General features: G+C 36.0%; 1 protein-coding gene across 1 annotated transcript; it reads left to right on the forward strand.

Moving 5' to 3' along the window:
- Positions 1-515: 515 nt before the first annotated feature.
- Positions 516-26,188, forward strand: LOC107683622 (UDP-glucose:glycoprotein glucosyltransferase 1-like). The gene is made up of 40 exons (XM_016479688.1): positions 516-576; positions 1,415-1,553; positions 1,638-1,717; positions 2,037-2,167; positions 2,264-2,376; positions 3,058-3,232; positions 3,343-3,439; positions 3,570-3,651; positions 3,763-3,863; positions 4,473-4,572; positions 5,654-5,714; positions 6,535-6,626; positions 7,302-7,452; positions 7,536-7,655; positions 7,779-7,864; positions 8,167-8,302; positions 8,571-8,702; positions 8,932-9,096; positions 9,604-9,724; positions 10,273-10,371; positions 12,702-12,796; positions 13,683-13,889; positions 14,043-14,174; positions 14,250-14,380; positions 15,965-16,060; positions 16,143-16,245; positions 16,650-16,729; positions 16,934-17,123; positions 18,306-18,464; positions 18,551-18,636; positions 18,734-18,818; positions 20,617-20,705; positions 20,790-20,894; positions 21,682-21,766; positions 22,438-22,620; positions 23,011-23,171; positions 23,478-23,592; positions 23,712-23,828; positions 23,953-24,118; positions 25,347-26,188. Exons 1-40 carry the CDS (start codon positions 516-518, stop codon positions 25,370-25,372), a joined length of 4,653 nt encoding a protein of 1,550 aa, XP_016335174.1. The 3' UTR covers positions 25,373-26,188.
- Positions 26,189-26,919: the final 731 nt, after the last annotated feature.

Below are 26,919 nucleotides of genomic sequence, written 5' to 3' on the forward strand. Positions count from 1 at the left end.
ATTCATAGCATCTACCCAAAGGCAATAAATACCATATGGCTTATATATAGAAATGTATGTCAGTGTAATAGGCTACAGTAGTATTACACTGAAGTAGCCCAGCTGTTTAAAAAATGATTAAAAATTGAAGCAGCTTAAAAACAGGCATCATACACAGTAGTGCGATAAAAATATAAAACAGAAAGATCTCGCAGTCAGATCTTTAGTCATTATTTTCACGCATTATCCGTACAAATCCAGTTTCCATTCTAACCCTAAGAGTTAAAGGCTCCTGCGCGCTCTTATTGAGCCAAAATGGCGCCTATGACTAATTAGCTGTCTAACGTATAGCCAGTAAAAACATTGCATTATGTTGTCTTTAATCAAATTTCTGACATTTCTTAACCAATATCGTATTATATTTTATAAATACTTATGTTAATGTGGCACTTATAATATTATATATGATTTTGCTTATACTTAAAGCTATATTTCTGGAAAGGCACAACGAGCAGATCCTACACATGAACCGTGGGATGGACCCCTCATACCGTCCAAACATGGCAACTCACGAAGCAGATTCGGAAGCCGGTGCTGGTATGATTGCTCACATTATTCTCAGCATAATTCTGTCGCATTGCTTTTATTGCAATGATAGTGTGTATGAATACGCCACTTAATGCATTTTGCAACTGGGTCGAAGCAAATGTATGTGATTAGTCATCCTTGCACAGTTATAAGGACTGCCATTGCGCTACATCGATAAGTGAGCTCATTTAAACGCTGAATTCTTCTTTTTAGATTATTTTCTGGTCATTGTGTTCTAAGACTTGAATTCAGTCGCATCTCATTCACATAACCTGTTAAAATCGAATTGCAATCCTTCGCATTATGATTATATAAGTCATATGATACTACTTGGATTTACTTAGTGCATTTAAATTTGGCCAGAGTGCCAGTTAGATGCCATAATAATTTCATTCATCCTCGTAAAATATGCTTTCAAAGAAGTTGTTAATGCAGGAAGTTAACGAGAACCCGGAACTCCTGCTCGATGAGAACGCTGATTGGATGAGGCTAATCTCAATGCCCACGATGAGTGCTCTGATTGGCTGAGAATCAGGTCGCGCTGCGCTCTTCAAGCTGTCAAATGAAGTGAAATACAATGCACAAACATATGGAGGCTTTGTCTGTTTACCTTTGTGATATATATTTACGCGTTTTATGATTATTATTTGCAAGTCTTTTATGTCATTATATTCCAATTTGATGTGTTTAATGTAGTTAAAAGAGTTCACTTTCTTTTTGAAGTGTTTAACCTGTTTAATACATCTAACGTTACGGTTTAACCACTTCAGCTTTTGGAGCATTAGTAGTGTACCATTACCAGTGAGTCCCCTCCTCAAGCAGAGACTAAACGGTTTAATTTTCTCAGGCTTTTGTGGGAAAATGTGGATGTTGTGTGCTGCACTGCTGGCTCTGGGCTCTGTCCACTTTGTCAATGGGGACTCAAAAGCTGTCACAACAACACTGACCACTAAATGGCCCTCTACACCACTTCTGCTGGAGGCCAGGTTAGCTTGAACACAATGGCGACAGCATATTTAATTATTTTATGCTAATTTACTAATAATAAAATATGCCTTTATATTCTACAGTGAGTTCCTTGCTGAAGAGAGTCAAGACAAGTTCTGGGACTTTGTGGAAGCCACTCAAAATATCGAAAATGATCATGATGGTAATATTTGTTATGAATCCTGTCTTTTACTTTCATTTTTTAGACATGCCGAGGCTTGTCATCCTGTTTGTCTATTTTTTTATGACGCTGTTACCCTTTGAAATCTTGTATTTAAATGATGCAACATGCAACAGTGCTGTTGTGCTAAATGTCATATATTAAAATATTGTATACTTTTATGCTGCAGTATGCTATGCAAAAAATTTATGTCAAGTTACTTGCAGTTAATGAAAATAGTTCCAAAAGTACCAGCAATTGTGTCGATGCTCTCGACATGCTGTTGGCCAATCAGATTACCAAACTGTTGTCCATATTTCAGACTCGGATCAGGCTTACTACGATCTGATCCTGAAGAGAGCCAGTGTGCTGCTGAGCCCAGTGCAGCTAAACCTGCTGAAGTTCGCCTTATCTCTGAGGGCCCACTCATCCACCGTCCATTCCTTCCAGCAGGTGAGTAGGGCCTCTCCACAGCTGTTTAATGTAAACTCAAAGTGAATCTCAAGAAAACATGTTTGACTCAGTTTGTTGGACTGTTTGTTTATGTAGATTGCATCTAATGAGCCTCCTCCACCTGGCTGTAAAGCGTTCTTCAACGTACATGGACAGACATCTTGTGATACAGAAAGACTTAAAGTCATGCTGGATGACGCCTTAGAACGGTGAGTAACAGCAAGACCTGCTGTGACCCCCCATCTAACATTACCCACTATTTTTTGAATGTATTTACATATTCCCAATGGCCCCATATTTCCAAAAAAAAAAAGTTCTGTCACCAGTGAGTAAGCCTGGTAAAGTGACTCACAAAATACATTTTTAAATGAGCCCACTCTCTTGGGTATGCTTGAAAATGTTGCTAATCAGGACTCAAACAGAAAGTAAATAAGGCACTTTTTACGCACAAGCATAAAAATAATTTACCACTAAAATTTAGCAATTTAGAATTTTGCATGTCTAGACTAACATCTAAATATACGTAAAAAGCCTTTTTCAAATTGTAATATATTTATTGTGCATGCTGTTTTCATGCTTTAATTAGAGACTACATAAAATATTTTTACTGTTATAAATTCTTTTGTCTCATGTCTGGGCTATTTAAATAGTGAGGGTAAAAAGTACATTAAAACACTTAAAACCTACACTTTCCCATATATAAATACATTTAAATTAAAGTATTGATGTTGTTCAGTGTCAACTAGGGCTGCACGATTAATCGCATGCGATATTTAACGCGCATCTTATCAGTAAAGCCGGTATGTAATCAGCTGTGTGTATTAGTATGGATATGTGTGTGTGTGTGTGTTTGCATTTAAATATTTTTGTATTTATTTATTTATTTTCAGGCCCAAGCCATACCTGTTCAAAGGTGATCACAAATTCCCCTCAGCCAATCCCGATGCACCCGTTGTGATTCTTTATGCTGAGCTGGGCACCAAAGAATTCTCCAGATTCCATCAGCTGATGCTGGCCAAAGCCAACAAGGGCCTGATCACTTACGTTTTACGTCACTTTCTGTCTGTGAGAATTAAAACTCTTCGTATTTTAATGATAAAGGGTTTAAATACAGTAAAAAGGATCTTTTCAACTTAAGATGAATAAGTCTTCCATATTTTCTGCCACCCATGCAGAACCCCAGCAAGAGTAAAGTGCACCTGTCTGGATATGGAGTGGAACTGGCCATCAAAAACCAAGAGTACAAAGCCAAAGATGACACACAAGTTCAAGGTATAATATATAATAAGTCAAAAGTCTTTGTCTTGTGGATTTGAAAGAAAGTTGTAAATACAATTAAATACTTTAAATACAGATATTGTCTAATTAGCAAGCTCATTTATCTTTTCTCCACTTTTCACAGCTGGAGCTGATGTGAATTCCACTGTAATAGGTGAAAACGATCCTGTGGATGAAGTCCAGGGCTTTCTGTTTGGCAAACTCAAGTAATTTCAAACTGTATAAACATAAAGGATTGCTCTCCATTGACTAAAATGCATCCCTGTGTTTGAAATTACATAACAGTGTATCTTAATAGCACATGTTGTATTTGTCAGGACCAATTATCCTGAACTTAAGGAACAGCTGAAGGAACTCCGGAAGCATTTGATTGAGAGCACCAATGAGATGGCCCCACTTAAAGTCTGGCAGATGCAAGGTGAGTGTTTCTGAACTGGTGGAACTTCCGACAAATATAAAATTTACATTAAATGCTTGTTGGCTGCAGGTATTTATATTGATGCAGAATGCCACAAGAGATGTGTGCTACAGTGTTTTTACCATGGTTAAGGTAGTGGAGCCTTTTGTACCATTGCTTAAACACATATTTGGTACACTTATTTTAATGCCACTACTTCAAGGCTCAATTATTATATTACCTGTGAATAAAGGAGCAGTCGGGTAACTCAATAATCATTCAGACGTTATGCAAATGGAACGTTTTCACATTGTTAATTAGCTGTGGTTCTGCTGGCCTTGTGCGGTTGTCAAACACAACTCCCTCTAGCCCAGAGCTCATTACTGCTCTATCAAGGTAAACTCATCAGAGACTAGTCACATTTAGCAAAACCTCTGAGCCAACACACACACAGTTGAACGCACTATTCCCAGCGGTACTGGAAAAGTGCTTTGGCACATCAAATTCATTATATGTAGAATCTGAGAAATCGGCATGTCATATACATGGCTATTTCAAATTAGAACGTGAATATTTCAGGAGCAGAAATGCAAGTTGGAATAACATGTGTTCTTTATCCTTCCCCTAAAGATCTCAGCTTTCAGACTGCCGCCCGTATCCTGGCAGCTCCCTCTGTGGATGCTCTCAATGTCATGAGGGATTTGAGCCAGAACTTCCCCACCAAAGCCAGGTAAATAATAGTGCTGGGCGGTATACCGGTTCATACCGAATACCGGTTTTTATTTTTGTTATGATATGAATTTTTAAAATACCGCAATACCGGTGTATGTCGCTTAAACAACGTTCGGAACGCGACACTGTTTGAAAGGGGTCCCTTTTCACTGTGTCATACCGCCCAGCACTAGTAAATAACCACCTGTCCATTACAAACACTGAGTCCTAACCAGACATGATAAAGCAACCAAAATCCTGTATCCTCTAGGTTTTTCTTTGTTTTTTTATTTTGAAATATCATTGGTCTGAAATCTTACTCCACTTAGCTGTATATTTAACATTGAGTATGTTCTGATTGGCTGAGATTGTAACGCTTCGCACAGCATTTCACTTTCAGCGAAGGCTGTAAATTGATGCTGGAAACACTGTGTCCTAACCAGGTGTGACATAACGTGTTTATATGTGGCGTACAATTTATTATTTCACCTTCAAAAGCCACTTTTTTTTGTGTTTATTCATTAATTCCTCATTGGCTGTATAGTAATAGGTGCTTTTCAGTTCAGAAACCCTGGCAACAGACTGCTCAAGTCATCAGAAAGCTTATTCCGAGCTGGATGTTTTTACTGCCTTCTAAGGTTTAATTAACACTTTAAGGGGAAAAAACGAGCCATCAGCAGTTATGATGAAAGTGATATGCTTTATTTGGCTCAGACAGCGCAGCCGCAGTTGTTGTTTTTTTTTTTTGGCAAATGTTTTTTAAATGTGCCGCCCACACTAAAATGGAATTTTGCTAAAGTGATCCTTGACATCATGGAGTCTAATACACAGTCATGTATCACCCAGAGCAATTAACTGCAGCTCTGACTCATCGACTCTAAAAAAAACTTTTTTTATATCTGAATGTAGACTTGCATGACGTCAGTGAAAGCAATCTCATCTCTATCTCGTTAAACAGCTTTGTTTAAAACAGTCAGCAAAGACATTTTTACGCAGATTACAGTAGTCTATGCATTCAAAATTTGATTATAATGAATCACCATGATGAACTAATGAATCGTTTTCAGTATAACCACTCACATTTCTCTCTCCCCTCTCAGGTCCATAACAAAAACGGTGGTTAATTCAGAGATCCGGAAAGAGATTGAGGAAAATCAAAAGGTGAGGGCTACCATTGTCCTTTTTTCATGTTCCCAGAGTGCTTTTCTCAAAGCTGTAGCATCAGCAGGTTTTTTCATTCTCAGATAATGGACTCAAAGAAGGGCCCATCAAGTCTTTGTTTTTTGCCTCATAATTCACCAAGAAAAATCTTGACAAAGTCTTACAATGATCCTCTCTTTCCTTATATTAAAACCAGTCTAAAATGAAAAAAAAAAAGAACGTTAGTTAGTTAGTGTTTTGGTTGCTAATGGAATTGAGAATCATTCCTCTACACCTCTCTGCTTGTTTTCTTTACGTTCCTCTGTATTGGAACGTGTGTAAACGCTTTTGTTTTGTCGCTGAAAAGGTAATGAATGAAGTAATTGCAGCGAATGCGGTTTATACGTGGCTTCGTTCATTGTTTCGGTCATTTCCTTTCTGTGATTAAAGCTGTTTCTTGCCTCTTGTAATGAGGACGTGTAACGGACCTGCTCCTCATTCCTCACTGTAATTGCATGCTAGGAAACTTGACGAATGGAGGCTCTTTAAGGTTCTCTAACGAGCTCCCTCACTCTAATGCATGCGCCTTTAGCGAATAACAAACATGAGTGCCACGGATAAAAGCATGAATATATAGAGTGTAAATGGCCTAAGGCTCGGAAGTGTCTGTTTGAATTATAGATCATATTGAGCATCTCTTTCAACTTCTGTTCTGCTCTAAGAAGTGACAGAAACATATGTTTCATCCAGGGATTAGCAACCCACAGGGCTTGGGAGGTTATATTAAGGCTAATTGTGAATGTGTCATACCTAATGTCTCCCGTTCTTATTTCTCCTCTAGTATTTTAAAGGGACGTTAGGTCTCCAGCCAGGGGACTCGGCTCTGTTTATAAATGGACTCCATATTGACCTGGATGTGCAGGATATTTTCAGGTAAGCAGCTGGATTTGTTATTTTTCAAATTTTGTTATTTTTTTCTAATTACATATTATATATTAAATATAAATATTACATTATCAACTATAATTATTTATACTTAGAAGAAGTCTAAAAAGTAATGATTTAATAATAAAAATGTAACTAAAATAATAATACAGTATTTAATATTTACCTATATTATACACTACTGTTCAAATGTTTGGCACATATTTGTATGTTTTTGAAAGAAGTCTCTTATGCTCACCAAGGGTGCTTTTATTTGCTCAAAAATACAGTAAAACCGTAATATTGTGAACTATTAATTCAATTAATTCAATTTGAAATAATTGTTTTCTATTTGAGTGTATTTTAAAATGTAAGTTATTCCTGTGATGTCAAAGCTGACTTTTTTTTCAGGATTCTTTGTTCAGTAAGGTTCAAAAGAACAGCATTTATTTGAAACAGTGAACTGGATTTGAAAATGTCTTTGCTGTTACTTTTGATCAATTTAATGCATCCTTACTGAATAAAAGCTTTAATTGCTTAAAAAAAAAACTTCCGGACCCTAAACCTTTGACTGATGTGTTATATGCCTTGCAATAATATAAGTAATGTATATCATAAAGTGTGATGTATTTGTTATTGTCATGCTGCAACCCTGTATATTGTTTTTTTATGTGTTTTTTGCAGTGTTTTTGACATGTTGAGGAATGAGGCAAGGGTCATGGAGGGTCTGCGTAGTCTGCTCATAGACACACCCTACATCCACGACATCCTCAAACTCAACGTCCAGCCCTCAGACTCTGACTACGCAGTGGACATCCGCAGCCCTGCAGTTAACGTGAGCCACATGTTGTTGTTTTTTTGTAAAGCTGTTTTCTGGGAGAGACAATAGAGAATAAACCCTTTTTTCTCTTTCTCCAGTGGATTAACAACCTGGAGACAGATGGCAGATATGCATCCTGGCCCTCTAATGTGCAGGAGCTGCTGCGGCCCACCTTTCCTGGAGTCATTCGACAGATCCGGAAAAACTTTCATAATCTGGTAAGTATTGCAGGTGCTTTATAAATATGACAGTTTCCGTCAGACATTAACAATTCACAGTGTAAACCCCACACAGATCTAAATTCTGCAAATCATTTCAGAATATGTATGTTGTTCTGACAGGTGATGATTCTGGATCCGATTCTTGAGAACACGGCAGAGCTGATCAGTGTGGCTGAGATGTTTTACAGCAACAACATCCCACTCAGGTCAGTCTGAAAATAGACCGAACATTATTACAAGAAGGTGATTGTTTAACAATGCGTAGGAGCCATAGTGCTCCCGCAGGAAATCAGGTTCAAATCTGGTAATTTTCTTGTGCCATTCTCACCCCTTCATTTAACTTTTTCAGTATCTCTCAATATATAATAAAGGCATTAAGACCCATACATATTTTTTGTATATACATTCTGTAATTATAGACTTTAAGTGGTTGGTCAACTCTGTAACCTGTCAATGGAGTTATTGTGTGTCTCTCTCTGGTGATTTCTGTGTTTCTGTCTGTCTGCAGGATTGGAGTGGTGTTTGTGGTGAATGATTCTGATGAAGTGGATGGGATGCAGGATGCTGGTGTGGCTCTACTTCGAGCTTTCAACTACATCGCTGATGACGTTGACAGCCAGATGGCCTTCGATGCCATCATATCTGTAAGTCAACAACATCATCAGTGCTTCATAAAACACCAAATTAGTTGTGGACAGATATGAGTTTATATACAATTATATAGGCTATATTTGTATATGATTATGAATGTACACTCTTGTTATTTCTGTACTTCTTTTGTTTATTATTTACTGCCACACTGGCATATAGGTTTGCCTAACAGACTTTGAAATAAAATAAATTTAGATTTTAATGAAGAGGGCAGATGAATGTCTGTCCAAGGATGTGTTGTGGTCATCTTGTGTCTTTCAGATGTTGAACAGAGTTCCCAGTGGAGGCAAACTGAAGGTGGAGCATGTGGTGGGTGTGTTGGAGAAGAGATATCCCTATGTAGAGATCAGCAGCATCCTGGGGCCTGACTCTGCCTACGACAACAACAGAAAAGTGAGGGATTTGTTTTTCTAATGTGTGTGCTTTGAATATTTCAGCAGTACCCCATTTCAGATGTCATATTCTTGCATGAGACAGAATATAGTGGATGTGGTAATGATTGGGTCAACTCTAGAGATTAAGGATGCAACTGTCAGCCAGAGGTGGTTCCTGTACTAATAGCTCTTTGTGTCTCCCAGTAACCATAACCCTTATTGAGGTAATATCTTCTATGTCTCCACAGGAGGGAAAGGCATATTATGAGCAGACTGGTGTTGGGCCACTGCCCGTGGTGTTGTATAATGGAATGCCTTTACAACGTGAGCAGTTAGACCCAGATGAACTTGAGACAGTCGTCATGCACAAGATTCTGGAGACCACAAATTTTTTTCAGCGCACCGTCTACCTGGTGAGAATTGCATGTCTGTCACCCATAGACTCTATGGTGTCTTTTTTGGGGTTAAAAAGTTACCCATTAAACCATTGCCCTCTTTCCAAAAAAAAAAAAAAAAGCTAAAACCCATCATCAGTTGGCTATATCTCTCTGTTTTCCAGAACAGTTATAATGGAAGCAATCTAGTTTTGTAAAGTTTCAGAACTCGTTTACAGAGTAGTTAAGGTGCTGTGCACTCTGTAGGCTTGCATGATTAACTTTTTATTATAAATATATATTATTTAAGTATTTATTGCCAGTTAAGATTCTGCAATAAATAAAATGCATAAATACATAAAAGTAAAGTAACATACATTACACGAATCCACATCCATATTGCAGGGATACTGCAGATGTGTATATAAAAAAATAAAGAATTAAATACACACACACACACACACACATTTTTGCATTTATCTGAAGTACAGTTTAGGGTTATTTATTGTCTGTCATCTTTCGAAATGCTTCCCATGATCTTTTCAGGGTGAACTGAACAGTGACCATGATGTGGTGGATTTTATCATGAATCAGCCCAACGTGGTCCCACGAATCAATTCCAGAATCCTGAGCACCAGCAGGAATTATCTGGACCTTTCTGCCACCAGTGAGTTCTTGTCTGATTGGGCTCATAGCAAAATTGTGTTTCTTCAGTGTTTTGCTGCTCTCCGGTTCTTTTCTGTTGAATCATAAATAGCTTTTCTTCCTGTAAACGAGCTAGTTTGAAATATATACAACACGTAGGCTCTCACAGGCTCTCGGGAATGAATATCTGCCTCATTGTGAATTCTGTGCTAAATGTCTTGTTTGTTCTTGATAGCCCATTTATTTACAAAAACGTACAAATGAGACTGCGGCAATGATATTCATAAACTGCTTTGTTTTTGCAAGGAATTTGAAACTGAATTTTAATAGCTTTTGAATAGCATATTTGCAGTCTTTCAGGAAGCTGAGAAAAAGACTAATTTCAGTCTGAACTCGAATAGCACTTGATGTTCAGAAATGGCTGCATTTCAAATGACTTTGGTTGGATTCAATTATGAATGTGAATGTACCTCTAACAGAGAACAAAGCACGACCTTATTTTCATTTTCTTCCCAAGTGTTTGCCATCACCTGACCTGCAAAAAAAAAAAACAAGTCTTTTCTTTTCTAGACAATCATTTTATTGATGAATATGCACGTTTCCTCTTTCTGGAAACCAAAGACAAGAACGCAGCGGTGGCCAACAGCATGAATTACATGACAAAGAAAGGTGAGGTGATTGCTGCTATTGATCTCCATGAGAAACTCAGTTATTCCAACCTTCTGCTGATCTCTTGCCTATATAAATATGAACCATGGAGGGTTACTCTATGGGACCTTTATGAAATATGTCATTTCTGGTTGTTCTGTCCATTGTACATTATTTACCAGGTGCACATTGCGATTTTGGCAAAACGGACCAAATTTCAGAAGTTGTCAAAGATATTTGTCATAAGAGAAAAATCGGCAGTCTTACCACCAGATTTATGAAACATGGCAAATTAGCGTGAGCCCATAATCCCATAAAAGCGATGCAGCCAGATCATTTCCATAATGACCAATGCAGTCTACCAAGAGCAGTGCAAATTAGCATAGGGTTGCAAACAAGCAATGCAGATGTTAATCAGGTGCAGTACTAACATTACCGGTGCAGAATGGGTTAAGACATGCATTTTTTTGGGTGTTAAATAATGGTGCAAATACCTGTAAATTGACTATCACAAATCTTAGTAAATCACTTTGCATGATCTAAATATTCTCCTCCAATAAATCTTGCATCTGAAAGAGAAAATCCTTCAAATGTATATGCAAAAAGTTAATGTCTTTCACTGCAAATCCTGACAGTAGTTTTTAACGCCAAAAGAAGGTTTGCATTAGCGCAAGCTCTTAGTAAATCTGGCCCTTGGTTTGATAAGTGTGACATTCTCACCAAGAAATAGTAGTTGATACTAGCTTGTGTTTATTATATATGCAACAAGTATCTCAGTATTTAGTTTTTCCTTTGCATTATAATGTAAAAAGATCCTTCAGTTCGCTTTGGAGAATGAACAGTCAAATGCAAATGAAGATGACTGACATGGATTGGTGACTTAAATCACCCAGTCAACACTTTCTATCATGACCAAAGTTTTGGCTGCCATATCTGTCACACAGTCTGACATGAAAGACATTTAATGTCATACAGTCTGTTTTGTCTTTTAAGCAACAATTCTCTGAGTCTCATTATATAATCTGACAGGCAACACTAATGGAGAACAGAAAAAATTGCAGCGTACATCTGGCTTTAGACACTGTGTACCATTAAATATATCTGTCTGCCTTTATTTGTGTTTTTCTTGAACGCTGTTTTCAGGGATGTCAACAAGGGATGCTTCTGGTAATTGCATTGAGCTGTTATACTCACTTCACTGACAGCCCACTTCCCATAGATCTCATCTAAACATACAGTGCCCGACTGCAAATATAGTTAGAAAACGCCTACATTGCCATCATTAACACAACACTATCTGTTGCTTGAAGGAATATTCCGGGTTATTTAAAATGTAATGTCTGTGTACCACATCTGCGGCATGCTGTCGGTTACCACAGGAAATAATTTCGACTCTGTCTCTCAGTTTGTGTGCACAAATGGGAATGCATTTACGGGAATACACTTATAATAGAAGCCTAGCAGGTCAGTGTGCAGCTACTTTGAATAAATATCTATAAATATTTAAAATGTCTATTTTACTATCACACTGTTTTGAAAGTACAAACATGAAAATGGTTCAGATGCACTGGTATGTATACAAGGATGCCACGATGAAAGTATGAAAGGGATGTGACATAATATATAGCAGTGAAATTACATCAGTAATACAGAATCAGAAATTTGTCCATCTAGAAAAGTAGTCCAACCTCAAAAGGACAATTCAGACAAATGTACAGCTACATGTAATGTTAGCGCTTGTATTCTTAAATGCTCTGGACTGCTAGACTTCCATTATAAACCAAGTGCATTCCTCTGAATAAGGTTTTGTTGTTTAAAATATACTGAGCGACAACTCTTAATTATTTTCTGTGGTCATTGACAGTATGCCACTGATGATATTGATATCTAAAGTTGTAAATGTCCCAGAATATTCCTTTTTAAGTGTTTCTGCAAGTTTTAAGATTAGTTTCTTATGGTTGTTGTTGTTGTTTTCCTTTAACCAAGTGAAGAAGTTTTCTGAAGCTTGCTATTGATTTAAGCACAGCAGTGCATTTGTCATCTGTCAGAACTGTCAGTGTTTGATGGATGAAAGAGAATCTCTTTCTATCCTGTGGCCCCCTGTAATATCTTTCTTTTACAGACGTTTACAGGTTTATATCTAGGTTGAAATTGCCTGTCTGTCTTTGTGTGCCGCTTGGGCACTTCAGATACATCTCGCCTTTTTAACTGTTAAAACCCAAGACAAGCCAGAATGCTTTCAGTTCCTCACATCATGTTCACTCACCTTTTTAGATTGCATGAGGAAACAGCATGTCTCATCTGCGTGTAACTTCCTTTAGCCCATGTGTCTGTCCTTCTCTGACTTGCAGATGATGGCATCATCCGTCCAGTGACTTTCTGGGTAGTGGGCGACTTTGACCAGCCCTCAGGACGACAGCTGCTGTACGATGCTATACGTCACATGGTAGGACAATGTCACTGAGCCAGTTCCATCAATGTTAGCAGTTAAAGATAAAATCTCAAACGCAGTGTACAAAATTAGCTTTTTGCTACAGCTGTCTGTGTCTGATGAATTGAAGACATTTACTGGCAATTTCATTATATTGTTACTAGTACTTCCCTTATTTGTGAATCTAATCTAAATATGTATTCACACAATGTGGCATTAAATTGCACTGCAGTATTTGTATATTAGTATGTATACAAATTAATGTAATTATTATAAAGCTGAAATATATTTTAATATATATTTACATAAAAACGTAAACAAGCACACATATAGCTTTGATCCTTACTGATTATATTTTTATTTTATATGCACATTGTTTGGATTATTTTTTTTTCTTTGTCTTGGCATTTGGCAATATTATTTTTGGACATGCATTCATAGACTCAAGCACTGGCATTCTTATTTTAGTATTATTTGTATACTATTATAGTATTTATTAATTCACTTTAATTTTAGTGTTAGTCATTCTGTTGTGTGCTTCTGTCACTTTTATTAGGTTATTTCAAATATTTATTTTAAGCTTTATTTTGTTCCTATTTCAGATAGTTGCAAAGGCAACATTTATAATTTACTTTACATTTTTTTCTTTAAATGTTTCATCTAATATTTATGTTGTTTTATTTTGCCTTTATTTAAATGAAAACTAAAAATATTGTAAAAGATTCATTTTACTTAATAACAACAATGTATATTTCAAACACTAAACCTAGTATTCTATTTATAAGGTTGTCTATAACAACTCTTATTTATATTTTTATAACAGCTTTAATCTTTAAATGTGTATGATAACAAAAAACAAAGTCTAAACTAATCATAATTTGATGTCTTTTTTTTACTTTAGAAAACCAGTAATAATGTACGATTAGGAGTGATCAATAATCCCAGTGAGAACCTGTCTAATGAGAAGAGCCTAATTGCTCGAGCCATATGGGCAGCCATGCAAACCCAAACCGCCAACAACGCCAAAAACTTCATCACCAAAATGGCTAAAGAAGAGACGGCACAGGCTCTTTACGGAGGGAGTGACATTGCAGAGTTTGCTGTCGGGGTAAAATAAGCTCTCATGTAATTCATTTACAGTTGTGATGGATTATTTGCTCAGGGTTATTTCAGTGTTGCTGCTGCGAATGTCACTTTTAAACTGCAGAATTTAATATAGAACCAATTTAAACAGATCCTTCTGCATTTTTCTGCACTACAGGGCATGGATGTTCCTCTGTTTAAAAGTGCATATGAGTCCCCTAATGTGAACTTCCTGTTGGCTCACTCTGCCTACTGCCGGGATGTCCTCAAACTGCAGAAGGGCCAGAGAGCTGTGATCAGTAATGGAAGAGTAAGTTAGACATTTGTATAGCAAGACTTCTGATGCTGTGAAAGCTCTTCTTATTCAATGTTTTTTTCTCCGCAGATCATTGGTCCATTGGAAGAAGGGGAGGTCTTTAACCAGGATGATTTCCTGCTTCTGGAAAGCATTATCCTGAAGACTTCAGGGGAGCGTATTAAGGGCAAAATTCAACAGTTAGGCATGGTAGAGGACAGGTATGCTAGACCAATCCTGTGCAACAGGTTACAGACACTTTCGTTGGTTGATGCAAATGTTCAAATATATAACATAAGCTCTTTGCTTGCATAACCAATAGCAGAGCTCTAAACCACTTTGAGTACAGAACGTCCTTCTGTCAGAGCTGTAGAAAGATTACGATGCATTACACATTACCATCATATGTACTCTCAGTAGTAATTACTTCCTCTTAATGAAGTGTGTCGGACTGCCTTGAAGACAGAGACGTAATAAACGTGCCGTTTTATGTGTATTTACTGGAAGAGCAGACTGAGACGGTGACACCATGTTCATTATCCTCTCAGTAAACTTTTAGAGGGCTGATTATTGAAGTGTAGACCATAATAGAGGAGGCAGTCGTTGTCTTTATCATTGCTTGAATCTGGCACTAGGCCTCTGTGAGAGAGTTTGAGCAAACTTTGCCTTTTGCTAGGCTTCGGTTAGCACATCTGTATTTGGTTAGCTATGGTGCTTAAGTGGGCGACACAGGTTCAAATCGGTTTCTTTATCCTCTTTCTATTAAATATGTCAATAAAAGTGACAAAATACAAAAATATATAAATAATATAAATAAAGAATAAATGTATAATAAATATATTATAAATACATTATAAATATAATTTTTTATGAATATAAAAATAAATTAAATAAATATATTATAAATAAGAATACATTAAATAAATAAATACATCAAAATAAAAGATAAAATCAAGAAACAGACAACAAAGACTTGAATTCTTTGTTTCACCCCACTGTAAATATGTTTATTTTATTTTATTTATTTTTTTGCCAGTTTCCAATGTCTGATTTTCAGTGGCAGTTTCATTTTGTTACTATCATTGATTGTGAATCTAATCTAAATAATGTACACAATGTGGCACTGAATCTCAATAAAATATTTATTTGTATATAAATATTTAGATAAATGAATGTAACAAGCTTTTTTAAAAGATACATTTAGAGTCATATTTCAGTACATAAAAACAACCCAAATATATTATTTGATTTATTTATTTATTTTTATTTTATTTCATTTTATTTTATTGTCATTTGGTGTATGTTAGATTTGGACATGCATATGTAGATTAACCATGTTTTGCAGGATATTTTGAACTCTAAACCTAACATGCTATTTATATTTTGGGTTGTACTAATGTGGAAGTATGCAACTTTTAAATGTGTGTGACAGAGTGAAAAATCAAGTTTAGAACTGACCATAATTTTACCACAATAGTAATATCATTCGAATGCCATAATATTAACTGAATCAGAGAAATTATTTGTACCACTACTCAGTAGGGTAAAAAGGTTGTTCAAATGTCTCTGTGCCAATAAAATGATTGTTAATCATCTGTCTAGTTATGAAAATGTCTACACGGATGAACACAAATTAACAAGATTCTTAGCAAGATTCTTTTCAAACTGAATAATGTTCTGACATTTCTGAATGCGATGTGAAAGTGAACTTGTTTAGATAGAAGCATTTGCATTCATGTACTTGTGTAGAGTAGATTTTGGGCTTTAGCCTCAGTTTGTTTGATTTTGTATGTGTTGTGATTTAGAGCCAGTGATCTGGTGATGAAGGTGGACTCCCTGCTGTCCTCCCAACCCAAAGGTGAGGCAAGGATCGAGCACACTTTTGCAGAAGACAGATACAGGTAGATACACTTCTTCTCATACCAGGACATCTCTAAATCCTCAGAATTCATTTGTCAACTTCCTGTCCATTTCTCTTCACAGCGCTGTAAAGATCAGACCAAAGGAAGAGGACGTGTACTTCGATGTTGTAGCTGTTGTGGATCCAGTGACCAGAGATGCTCAGAAACTGGCACCCTTCCTCCTGGTGAGAACTTCAGCACACCTTCACATGACTTATACAAGTAGGACATGTGTAAACCGGATGGGTTAGTTACAGAATCTATCAGCAGGTGCTGGACTGGATCATGCTAACCAGCCAAACCTTGACCCCTTGGTAATGTTAGAGCCATTATTATTTATTAAGAATGTTTACCAAAGGATGTTGATCCAGAATCATGTCCTGCTTGTCCTACATGTTGTGTATATACCTGCATTAGTCATCATAGGACATCTGGTCCCTCTCTGTGACATTTCACAGGTACAGTCAGTCAGCAGTCAGTCTGCATTTGTTGGCTCTGTCTCTGAGACCAGCTGTCGGTGAGAGCAGGTTCATTTAGTTGTCTGTACCTTGACTCATGTCACTTCCTGTTTCTCTGTGTGCCCACTCAGGTGTTGAAGCAGCTGGTCAACATCAACCTGCGAGTGTTCATGAACTGCCAGTCCAAGCTCTCTGACCTCCCACTGAAAAGGTTAGAGGAGAGACACTGTCAGCACATGCTCCATTATAGAGACACCTTCACATTTCACTGCGTACTTGAACTTTTTACAGGCTACAATAGCATGGGGCATGACAAGATATAATTTACTCTGAAGTGCTACATTATTGTTTTAGGCTAGCTGATATTTTTAAATATCTTGTGATATTTTTGTGCAATATTTTTTTTTCTCCTCAGTTTTTATCGATATGTCTTGGAGCCGGAGATTTCGTTTATGGCAGATAGCAGCTTTGCTCCTGGTCCGATGGCTAAGTTCTTAGATATGCCACAGTCGCTGTTGTTTACCCTCAACCTAAACACCCCTGAGAGCTGGATGGTTGAGTCTGTCCACACACGCTACGATCTGGATAACATCTACCTTGAAGAGGTAGGTATTTTCATCACTCTCACTGACTCATGAAATCTAGGTCAAATAAGGTAAAGAGTTGGTTGTTTTTCTTCTTAGGTTTTCAGAATTATTCATTAACCATGTCAAGCCTGACATATAAAATAATAATAGTACATTATACTTTTTTATTCAAGCTGTTTATAGAACCTTTAAACAAAAACAAAAAAAACATTATTATTATTAATTTTTGCATATGCAGTTTTTATATATATTTATTTGATACATAAGATTTTTGTGGTAATTTATTGATAATAAATATATGTTTTTCATATTTTAACTTGAAAGCATTGCTATTGTTTTAATTATTTTTCCATAATGGAACCTAGTAATCTGATTTGTGGTAATCAAAAACCATTTCAGTGGCAACAAGGAATGAAACCAGGTTATGAAAAAAATATATGATATATAATATCTACACTTCAAAATTTTGGGGTCAGTGGGTCAGTTTATTTCTTTTTTTTTTTTTTAGAAATGCATGTTTTATACAGCAAGGATAAATGTGCATAACTGTTCAAAATGGCAGTAAAGACATTTAGAACTTTACATTTTTTTTTATTTTTTTTTTTTTCAAAGAAATGCTGTTCTTTTGAACTTTTTATTCATCAAAAAATCCTGGAGAAAAAAAATCACAATTTCCACAAAAATATAAGTGGTTTTCAACATTGATAATAATAAGAAATGTTTCTTGAGCACCAAATCAGCATATTAGAATGGCTTCTTAAGGATCATGTGACACTGAAGACTGGAGTAATGATGCTGCTTTGCCATCACAGTGAAAAAGTTACATTTTAAAATATATTAAAATAGAAAATGGGTATTTTAAATTATAATACTATTTTACAGTATTACTGCGTTTACTGTATTTTTACTGTGTGACATCTTTCAAAAACATTAAAAAAAATTACCAACCCCAAACTTTTAAATGGTAGTGTGTACATATAGGTATACCAAGCTATCAATATTTTACATGATTTCTTTAAAGCACAGTTATTGAATTACAGTAATTTTATTGTTGTTATTATTATTATTATTATTATTATTTTTATTTTTTTTATTTATTTTTTTTACTAAATGCATTTTAATTGTGTTATATTACACGTTTTATTAAGCATATTCATTATTGTGATCATTAGTAATCAAGTCATATCCTCTTATTTGCAGATTGACAGTGTCGTGGCCGCTGAGTACGAGTTGGAATATTTATTACTGGAGGGTCATTGTTTTGACGTAACAACAGGTCAGCCACCCCGTGGGCTGCAGTTCACTCTGGGCACTGCCTCCAACCCTGTCATAGTCGACACCATCGTCATGGCCAACCTGGTGAGTGGACATCACAGATTCATCTGGGAAATAATTGCTGGTTTTCTTAGAGGTCACTGTTGCTTACTGAGACCGGTCTTTGATAGGGTTATTTCCAGCTGAAAGCAAACCCAGGAGCTTGGATTCTCAGACTGCGGAAAGGCAGGTCGGATGATATCTACAAAATCTACAGGTACCCTATTATGGCGTGTCAGACGTCTGTCTCTCTTAATGTCCTTCTGTCTCTTCACTTGATTGGTCGGTTCACTGTTTTAATTCCCCTGTCAAAGTCACGATGGCACAGACTCTCCAGCCGAAGCTGATGATTTAATCGTCGTCCTTAACACCTTCAAGAGCAAGATCATTAAAGTGAAAGTAAGTAATGGGTGTCTGATCAGGTGTCGGGGTGAGGGCACATGCGAGGTCTTTGTCTCTGTAGTTTGAGGGTATTAGCAGAGATAAATGTGCTCAGGTGGCTGTAGACAAGAGCAAACGAGATATTCCTTCCATTTCTGCTCAACTGGAGAGATGGAGAGTGAGAGAGTGTCTTTACTTTTCCAGTATATACTCTTGATATCTGACAAGCTGTCACATGTCAGCCGTTGTGTGGGCGTGTGTCCAATGTGAGGTCTGCTGCTTCCTGTGGGGCTGAGGGTGGATTAAGAATGTCGACTGGGATGAGTGTGTGTTTATATATATCTGAATTTTTGACACGTTTTGACTTTATGTATACAGCATGGGCTAGAGGGAATGTGCTTGTTTATGCAGCAGTGCTTGTCTTAGGGTTTGGATTATTGTTTCCTCATCAAAAGATGGCAGTTGTGTTCACTTCACATCACGATTAATTTCACCTGCCAGTGACTGATACATTGAGAAATAAATTTAATGTCCCTAATATTTCTTACTGGTTGTGAAACTGTATTTTGCATTTGATTTGAATTTGTTTGTCCCTATAACAAATGATTTTATTAGTGAGTAATTTGGAATGTCGCTACATGGAGTTTTGGAGTTGCAACAATACAGAAAACACTTTTAGCTTCCTAGTTAAACATCTGAGATAGAAGTTATTAAAAGATGTACACTTCCATTCAAAAATTTGGGGTTGGTAAGATTTGTTGTAACTTTTTTACACATGTTAAACATGTACTTGTTTAACCTTGTTACACGTTACATGTACTTACTATAGTAATAACAGTAAATGATACATAGTTACAGGAAACCAAACCTAAATCAATCCTAACCCTAAGGTTAATCCGAACCGTAATTCAATAATAAGTACATGTTGTTAATTAATATTTCTCAGTACTTAAGTGTACAGTTACACTGTAACACAGGCACCGTAAAATAATGTAACTGATTTTTCTTATGCTCACCAAGACTGCATTTATTTAATCAAAACAGTAATATTGTGAAATATTATTACAATTTAAGACAACTATTTTCTATTTTTATATATATAAAAAAAAAAAATCTAATTTATTAATGTAATGGCAAAGCTGATCAGTAGCCATTACTAGTATTCAGTGTTTCATGATCCTTCAGAAATCATTCTAATATGCTGATTTGGTGCTTAAAAAAACATTTCTTATTATTATTAATGGTGAAACTAGTTGTGCCACTTAAGATTTTTGTGGAAACCATGATACATTTTTTTCATGATTCTTTGATGAATTGAAAGTTCAAAAGAAAAGCCTTTATTTGAAATAGAAATGCTTTTGATTTATTTAATGCATACTTGCTGAATAAAAGTATCGATTTCTTTAAAAAATAAAAAAATAAAGTCTTACTGACTCCAGACTTTTGAACAGTAGTGTAGATGGGACACCAACCTTTTAAGTAGGTCATTTGCATATCTTTGATTAATTCGTGTTAGCAAGGAAGCCGATTCTACATTACATGCTTATGTTATTGCATTGCATTCAAACCATGCTTTATTTTGCGATTCCAAACTAGCTAATAACTCCAGTTTATTTACTAATTAATTTTCTACCCTGCCTGTCACCCATGTCTCACAGAACCAGGACTCTGTGACCAAGTCCTTGATCAGAATTACCTTATATGTTTAACTGTCTTAAACCGCATGTGGCTCCCAGAATGTTGCAATCACATGTGCTCGACATTAGTACTGAGGGATTTCATGCATAGATTCTGTTGCCCTATCTCATGTTTGCAGGTGCAGAAAAAGCCTGATATGATGAATGAGGAGCTTCTAAGTGATGGTACCCATGAGAACGACTCTGGATTCTGGACATCTCTAACCAGGTACAAAGTGTTGCCTGTTGAGTTCTACTGTAGCGCTCGCTTACAGTATTTGTCTATTAATGGTTCTTTCTTTATCTCTTTCAGAGGATTTACTGGTGGTTCAAAGCCAGAAGAACCCAAACAGGAGAAAGAAGATGTCATTAACATTTTTTCTGTGGCATCTGGCCACCTGTACGAGAGGTTCCTCAGGTAAACAGCTGCTTTGCGTTGGATTTTACAGAGCCAGCATTGCAAGTGAAAATTACTCTAAATGTGAAGAAAATATTTGGTCACACCTATGCAAGTAACTTGAATACACTTGATGTTGCTTATATAATGACATCAGAATAAAATCTCCCTGCTTTCATCCAGTACAATATCCAGTAAAACAATTTTGATCATTTACATAAACATATAACGGCTTAACAGATCATTCATGAAAATATATTCAAATAGTTATTAATGTCATAGTTAATTAAAGCTTGATCATTATGTTTTAATATTCCTAAACTACTGGCCTGGACTGTCGTTGTTTGCATAGACAAAAAATGTTAGCGCAGAGCCCTAATCATGTTCTTAAATGTATCGTGACATCTTTGCTATTACAAATATATGACTTTAATATTATTCTTGTGCAGCAGAAATTGCTACAGTTTTGACATGTAATACAGACAAGTCCTCTTGTGTATATCCTTATGTGATATTGAAAAATGACACACATGCGTCTTCTAATTTCACATATTAAGAAAATGCAATAACTTTTATGTGACCGCCTGGCTTGGGTCACATCTTGACTTTTTGTGACATTTTGCTCTCTTTAAAGTTCTGTTTAGGCCTGTTTTCAAATGCTGATCTTTGTGACTTGCTATGTCTCATTAGCAGCAATGTTATTGGTTGTGTAATGCAGCTCAGTTTAGAAGGTCACTCGCATAATTCTTCTGCGGCCTGTCACTGCAGGCACTCTGTGTTGAGCTTTGGCCTCTCTCTGTCTCTGCAGGATAATGATGCTGTCTGTGATCAAACACACCAAGACACCCGTCAAGTTCTGGTTCCTCAAAAACTACCTGTCTCCAACTTTTAAGGTACTGGATTCGAGATTTAACATGATGGCACATTATGTCATATATATTTTATTATGTAATATATATTATTTATATTTAATATATATATTTATATTCAAAAATTCAGCTTTGCCATTAAATAATTATATTACATTTTAAAATATATTACATAACTTTTTTGAAGACTATTTCACAATATTACTGTTTATACTGTATTTGACAAATAAATGCAGGCTAATTACAAAATATATTACTTTCTAAATAAAATCTTTTTTTCTTGGAATTAAAAAAAATATATTTTAAATAAAATAAATATATTTTATATTTGTATTATTTTAAATACTGAATTTTCAGTAGCCAGTACTCCAGTCGCCAGTGTCACATGATCCTTCAAAAATCATTCTAATATGCTAATATGATTTGCTGCTAAAGAAACATTTCTTAATTATATTTCTTAATTGTATTAATGTTGCAAACAGTTGTGCTGCTTTATATTTTTGTGGAAACTTTGATGCATGGTTTTCATGATTCTTTAATGAATGAAAAGTCTGAAAGAACAGCATTTATTTGAAATAGAAATATTTTGTAACATTATACTGTCACTTTACTGCATCCTTGCTAAATAAATTTACATTTCTTAAAATGATGGTAGTTTGTGTGTATATATATTACGTATTTTTGTCTTTTTGTAGGAGTTTATTCCGTATATGGCAGAGAAGCATGGTTTCCAGTATGAGTTGGTACAGTATAAATGGCCACGCTGGCTTCACCAGCAGACAGAAAAGCAAAGGATCATCTGGGGATATAAGATCCTGTTCCTCGATGTGCTCTTCCCCCTGGCTGTGGACAAGATCCTCTTTGTAGATGCGGATCAGGTACAAAAACATAGCAGTGCAGTTGTGTGGCATGAAATCCTGTCTCTGGTGAGCATTAAGCACAAGTTTGCTCTTATGAGATTTATTTTTGAAAGTCTATGTACAGACAGATCACCCATTTGTAGTCACTGGAATTGCATAGCAGTTGTTGTAATCTGGGGTAATTGCTATGCAAACTGGAGAGAACATAAACACATTACACATCTGATGATACACTGCTGCCACCTCTGGGTAAAGAAAAATACAGCTGGAGTTTAAATCTAAACAATAACTACAATAAATAAAAAATGCAGGGTTTCTTCTGAGCATATCATGTCCTGATTATTTTGTCTGTGAATACAAAGACACACAGTCTGGGATTGATAAATGTTGTTGTGCTTTTACCTATAGATAGTTCGCACAGACCTGAAGGAGCTGCGGGACTTTGATCTGGAGGGAGCGCCGTACGGTTACACGCCTTTCTGTGAGAGCCGAAGAGAGATGGATGGATACCGTTTCTGGAAGTCTGGCTACTGGGCCAGTCATTTGGCAGGACGTAAATACCACATCAGGTAAGAATGGTTTGCTGAAATTGTTGTCTGACGTTTTTATCTACCTCATTTTAAATGATGATGATACATACCAAACAACCCAGTTTTTTTTTTGTTTATAATGCCGCAGTCATAAGATAGCCTTTTCCAGTGCATCAAATTATTTGTCTAGTGTAGAGCTATTTTACAGCTGAAATTGAATTTGTTTCATAACTGAATTTATTATTATTTTTTTTTTCTGTTTATTACTGTGAAGCTGCTTTGAAACTCTCTGTATAAAGCTCTATATAGATAATGTGATTTGATTTGATTTTGTGTGCTCATCAGTGCTCTATATGTGGTCGATCTGAAGAAGTTCAGGAAGATCGCAGCTGGAGACAGACTGAGAGGGCAGTACCAGGGTCTGAGTCAGGACCCCAACAGCCTGTCCAACCTGGACCAGGTGGGATGTTCTTTCCTTCACACAAAAAGCTTTGCATAGAAAGGCTTCATCAGTGTGTAGTGCAACACTGGGCTTGTCATTTGGGTTTTTCATTGATGATGTTTTTTTTCCCCTCTCAGGATCTGCCCAACAACATGATCCACCAGGTGCCTATAAAGTCACTTCCTCAGGAGTGGCTTTGGTGTGAGACCTGGTGTGATGATGCATCTAAACAGAAAGCCAAGACTATAGATCTGGTAAGTCCATTGCTCTCATACAACAGTTTCTGTCATACAATTTTTCAGGATTGTTTTGATTTTCGTGTTTGTTTTTTGTCAGTAAATTACACTTTGTATTTAACTTTTGTATTGTCTGTCTTAGTGCAATAACCCACAGACAAAAGAGCCCAAGCTGCAGGCTGCTGTGCGTATAGTAGCCGAGTGGAGCGACTATGACCAGGAGATAAAGGGAATCTACAACAACTTCCTGGAGGAGAAAGAGAGAGGCACCACAGACAGCTATCAGCAAACAGACAGAAAACACCCAGGTGAGACCAAACTCTCCTTTTCCTTTTTGTGTCTTGTGGAAGATAGTGAATGTCAGTGTGATGTTTTAACCTGTTGAATGGCACTTTCCACAATTATGGTACAAAGTAGGACTTTTAATTTATGTTGTTCATTCACTTCACGAGGGGAAAATAATTCTACAGCACAATGTCTACATATAACTTAAAACCCTGACATGTATGATTTTTGTTGCGTTTTTACAATATAACCTAAAATGAGTAACACAATTAAATAAATTGTATAAAATATAATTAAAAACAAACAAATTGGTTTTTAGTTATTTTAGGTTTTTATTTTATTTATTTTTTTACTTCCTTGGTGTAACAAATAAAAATGTTGTTTTGTTTTGATAGAAGGAACTTCATGCAATTAACTTTTATAATTTTTCCTTACAATGAACTGAAAGTGAACAATGAATTGAACTTCAACAAATATCAAAAATACTACGTTTTTGTACACTACAGTTTAAAAGTTTTGTCTTTAGGCTTTTTTTTTTTTTAAGAAGTATCTTATGTACACCAAAGTTGCATTATTTTATACAAAAAAAGTAAAAAGAGTAATATTATGAAATTACAATTTTATGATTTAATATGTCATTTGTTCCTGTGATGCAAAGCTGAATTTTCAGCTGCCAATACTCTAGTAATCAGTGTCACATGATCATTCAGAAATCATTTTAATAAACCAATTTGGTGCTCAAGAAGCATTTCTTATTATTGTCAATGTTGAAAATAGAGGTGCAGCTTAATATTTTTGCGGAAACCATGATGCATTTTTTTTTTCCAGAACTATTTAATAAATAGAAAGTTCCAAAGAGCATCATTTATTTGAAATAGATGTAATTAGTAACAATATAATTGTCTTTACTGTCACTTTGATCAATTTAATGCATCCTTGCTGAATGAAAGTATTAATTTCTTTCAAAAATTAATGAATTAATTAATTATCTGACCCCAGACTTTGGAACAATAGAGTGTGATTTCAAATCGAAGGATACAGTTGACAAGGTTGAAATCTCTGAGCTGGAACATGCCTGTATGATTAATTAATAATATCTAACTTCTCTACTTTAAAATAAAATCTCTTTAGAAATGTAATAGACACCAAAGTTTAGCCTAATCGTGCAAAGTGCTGAATAGCTTTTTATAATTATTTGCTTAATTTGAGTCTCTTTCTGCTCTTCCTCACTCTTTCCTGTCTCTCTGTCAGGTGGTGACACTCACTCAGAGCTTTGAGCTGATGCTCTGCGACTGAAGAACAGGGGACTCTGTTCAAAGAGTCATCTTTTCTTCAACCTTTTTAAACCAAGCCTATCCTCCAGGAATGGGTTGACATTCATGCTGAACTTGACTTGAACAGAATTAATGCAAAATTCCCTCTTTTGTATCTGAATGCTTGTGGACGTGTTGGGGTTCTGGGTAAACGACACGAGCAGAGGACGTCTCCTCTATCCAGGCACTTCTGATATTTCCCCTTCACCCCCTACAACACTATGGGCCTTGCATATGCTATAAACAATACCAGTTCCTCTGTGGACTGGTCGAGGTAGTATCATAGGGAATAACTTAATTGAACTGCATTTAACTTAATTGAACTGCATTGAATTAAACTGCATGTGCGCAATTTTAATATTAAAGCAGATTTGATAAATGTCCCTCTTAGCTGTAACTCGCTCTCATGAAAACGATTATTAAATCATGAAACATGAGATGCAGACTTTTCATTTAAAAGCCACCCATGGTGTTGAAATGCCACGGCAACAAAGTGATGTCATAATAGTTAGACTTTAAAGCACAGATCATTTCCTGTGACACATCACCGTTCAGTTAGAGGCTCCATTTAAAAATTCAGATTCATCTTTTGGTAAACAAGCCAGCACTAGTCTGTTTTTGTGATTCTGAAAGTGGTGTTTCCATACAGCAAGGCGGTTTAATACAAAAATGTTAAAATTGCATCGCTCTTCAAAGTGACACATCAAAAGACCTTTTAACTCAGGAACAAGCTATTCGGTTGATTTAGTCACAGCTAAAGACTTTTTTTTTTCCGTTCCGCAGACGAAAATGTTAATTTACTGAAAAATCTCTGTGAGCATTGAAAAGCTCCAGTAGTGTTGTCACAGTCTAATGTTGGTTCATGGTTATTCCGCATTAAAATGATTTATAATGGCAGTCCGTTAATGAAACTCAGTCAATGGTCCTTTTAGCCCTACAGGATTAGAATGATGTTTTTAGAAGATTACGAGGGGGAAAAAACAACTTCCTTCAGAAAAGCTGCTAGCAGGAAATTACAGGTTGTTGTTTAAATTTAGTTTGTTTATTTATTTTTTTTAGCATCACTGGATTTCAGTAAGTCATTGATGTGGTTGCTTTTTCCAGATTTTTTTTTTTTGGTCATATGTCCATTTTTGTGGTAATGCTCTTGTAGGTTTGAAAGTACCCTCTGTTGACCACTAATTTCATATATTTGATCATAAACCGTGGGCTGGGAGACTTTGTCTGCATTTAAGTAATATAGATATCTGCAGACTTTTTCATCTCTGGTTATTACCTGGAATATTACATGGAAATCGCCAATAGGTCCCAGAGTCTGTATAATGTCAGGTTTTAAAGTGAAAAGAAAAGCGGGGCTTGCACAGTGCCTTGTGCTTCATTCTGTTTGAGAGGTACATTACAGTGTCTTGTGGTTTATTTACCGAGTACACTTAATATGGGGAACAAATGACTGATTTAGTCAATACTATGATCCTTTGGAATTGCTGTAAGATTAATTGTGGGATGACAAT

The sequence above is a fragment of the Sinocyclocheilus anshuiensis genome, unplaced genomic scaffold (genome assembly GCF_001515605.1).
Source record: "Sinocyclocheilus anshuiensis isolate Anshui unplaced genomic scaffold, SAMN03320099.WGS_v1.1 scaffold2491, whole genome shotgun sequence".
Classification (NCBI taxonomy): Eukaryota; Metazoa; Chordata; class Actinopteri; order Cypriniformes; family Cyprinidae; genus Sinocyclocheilus; species Sinocyclocheilus anshuiensis.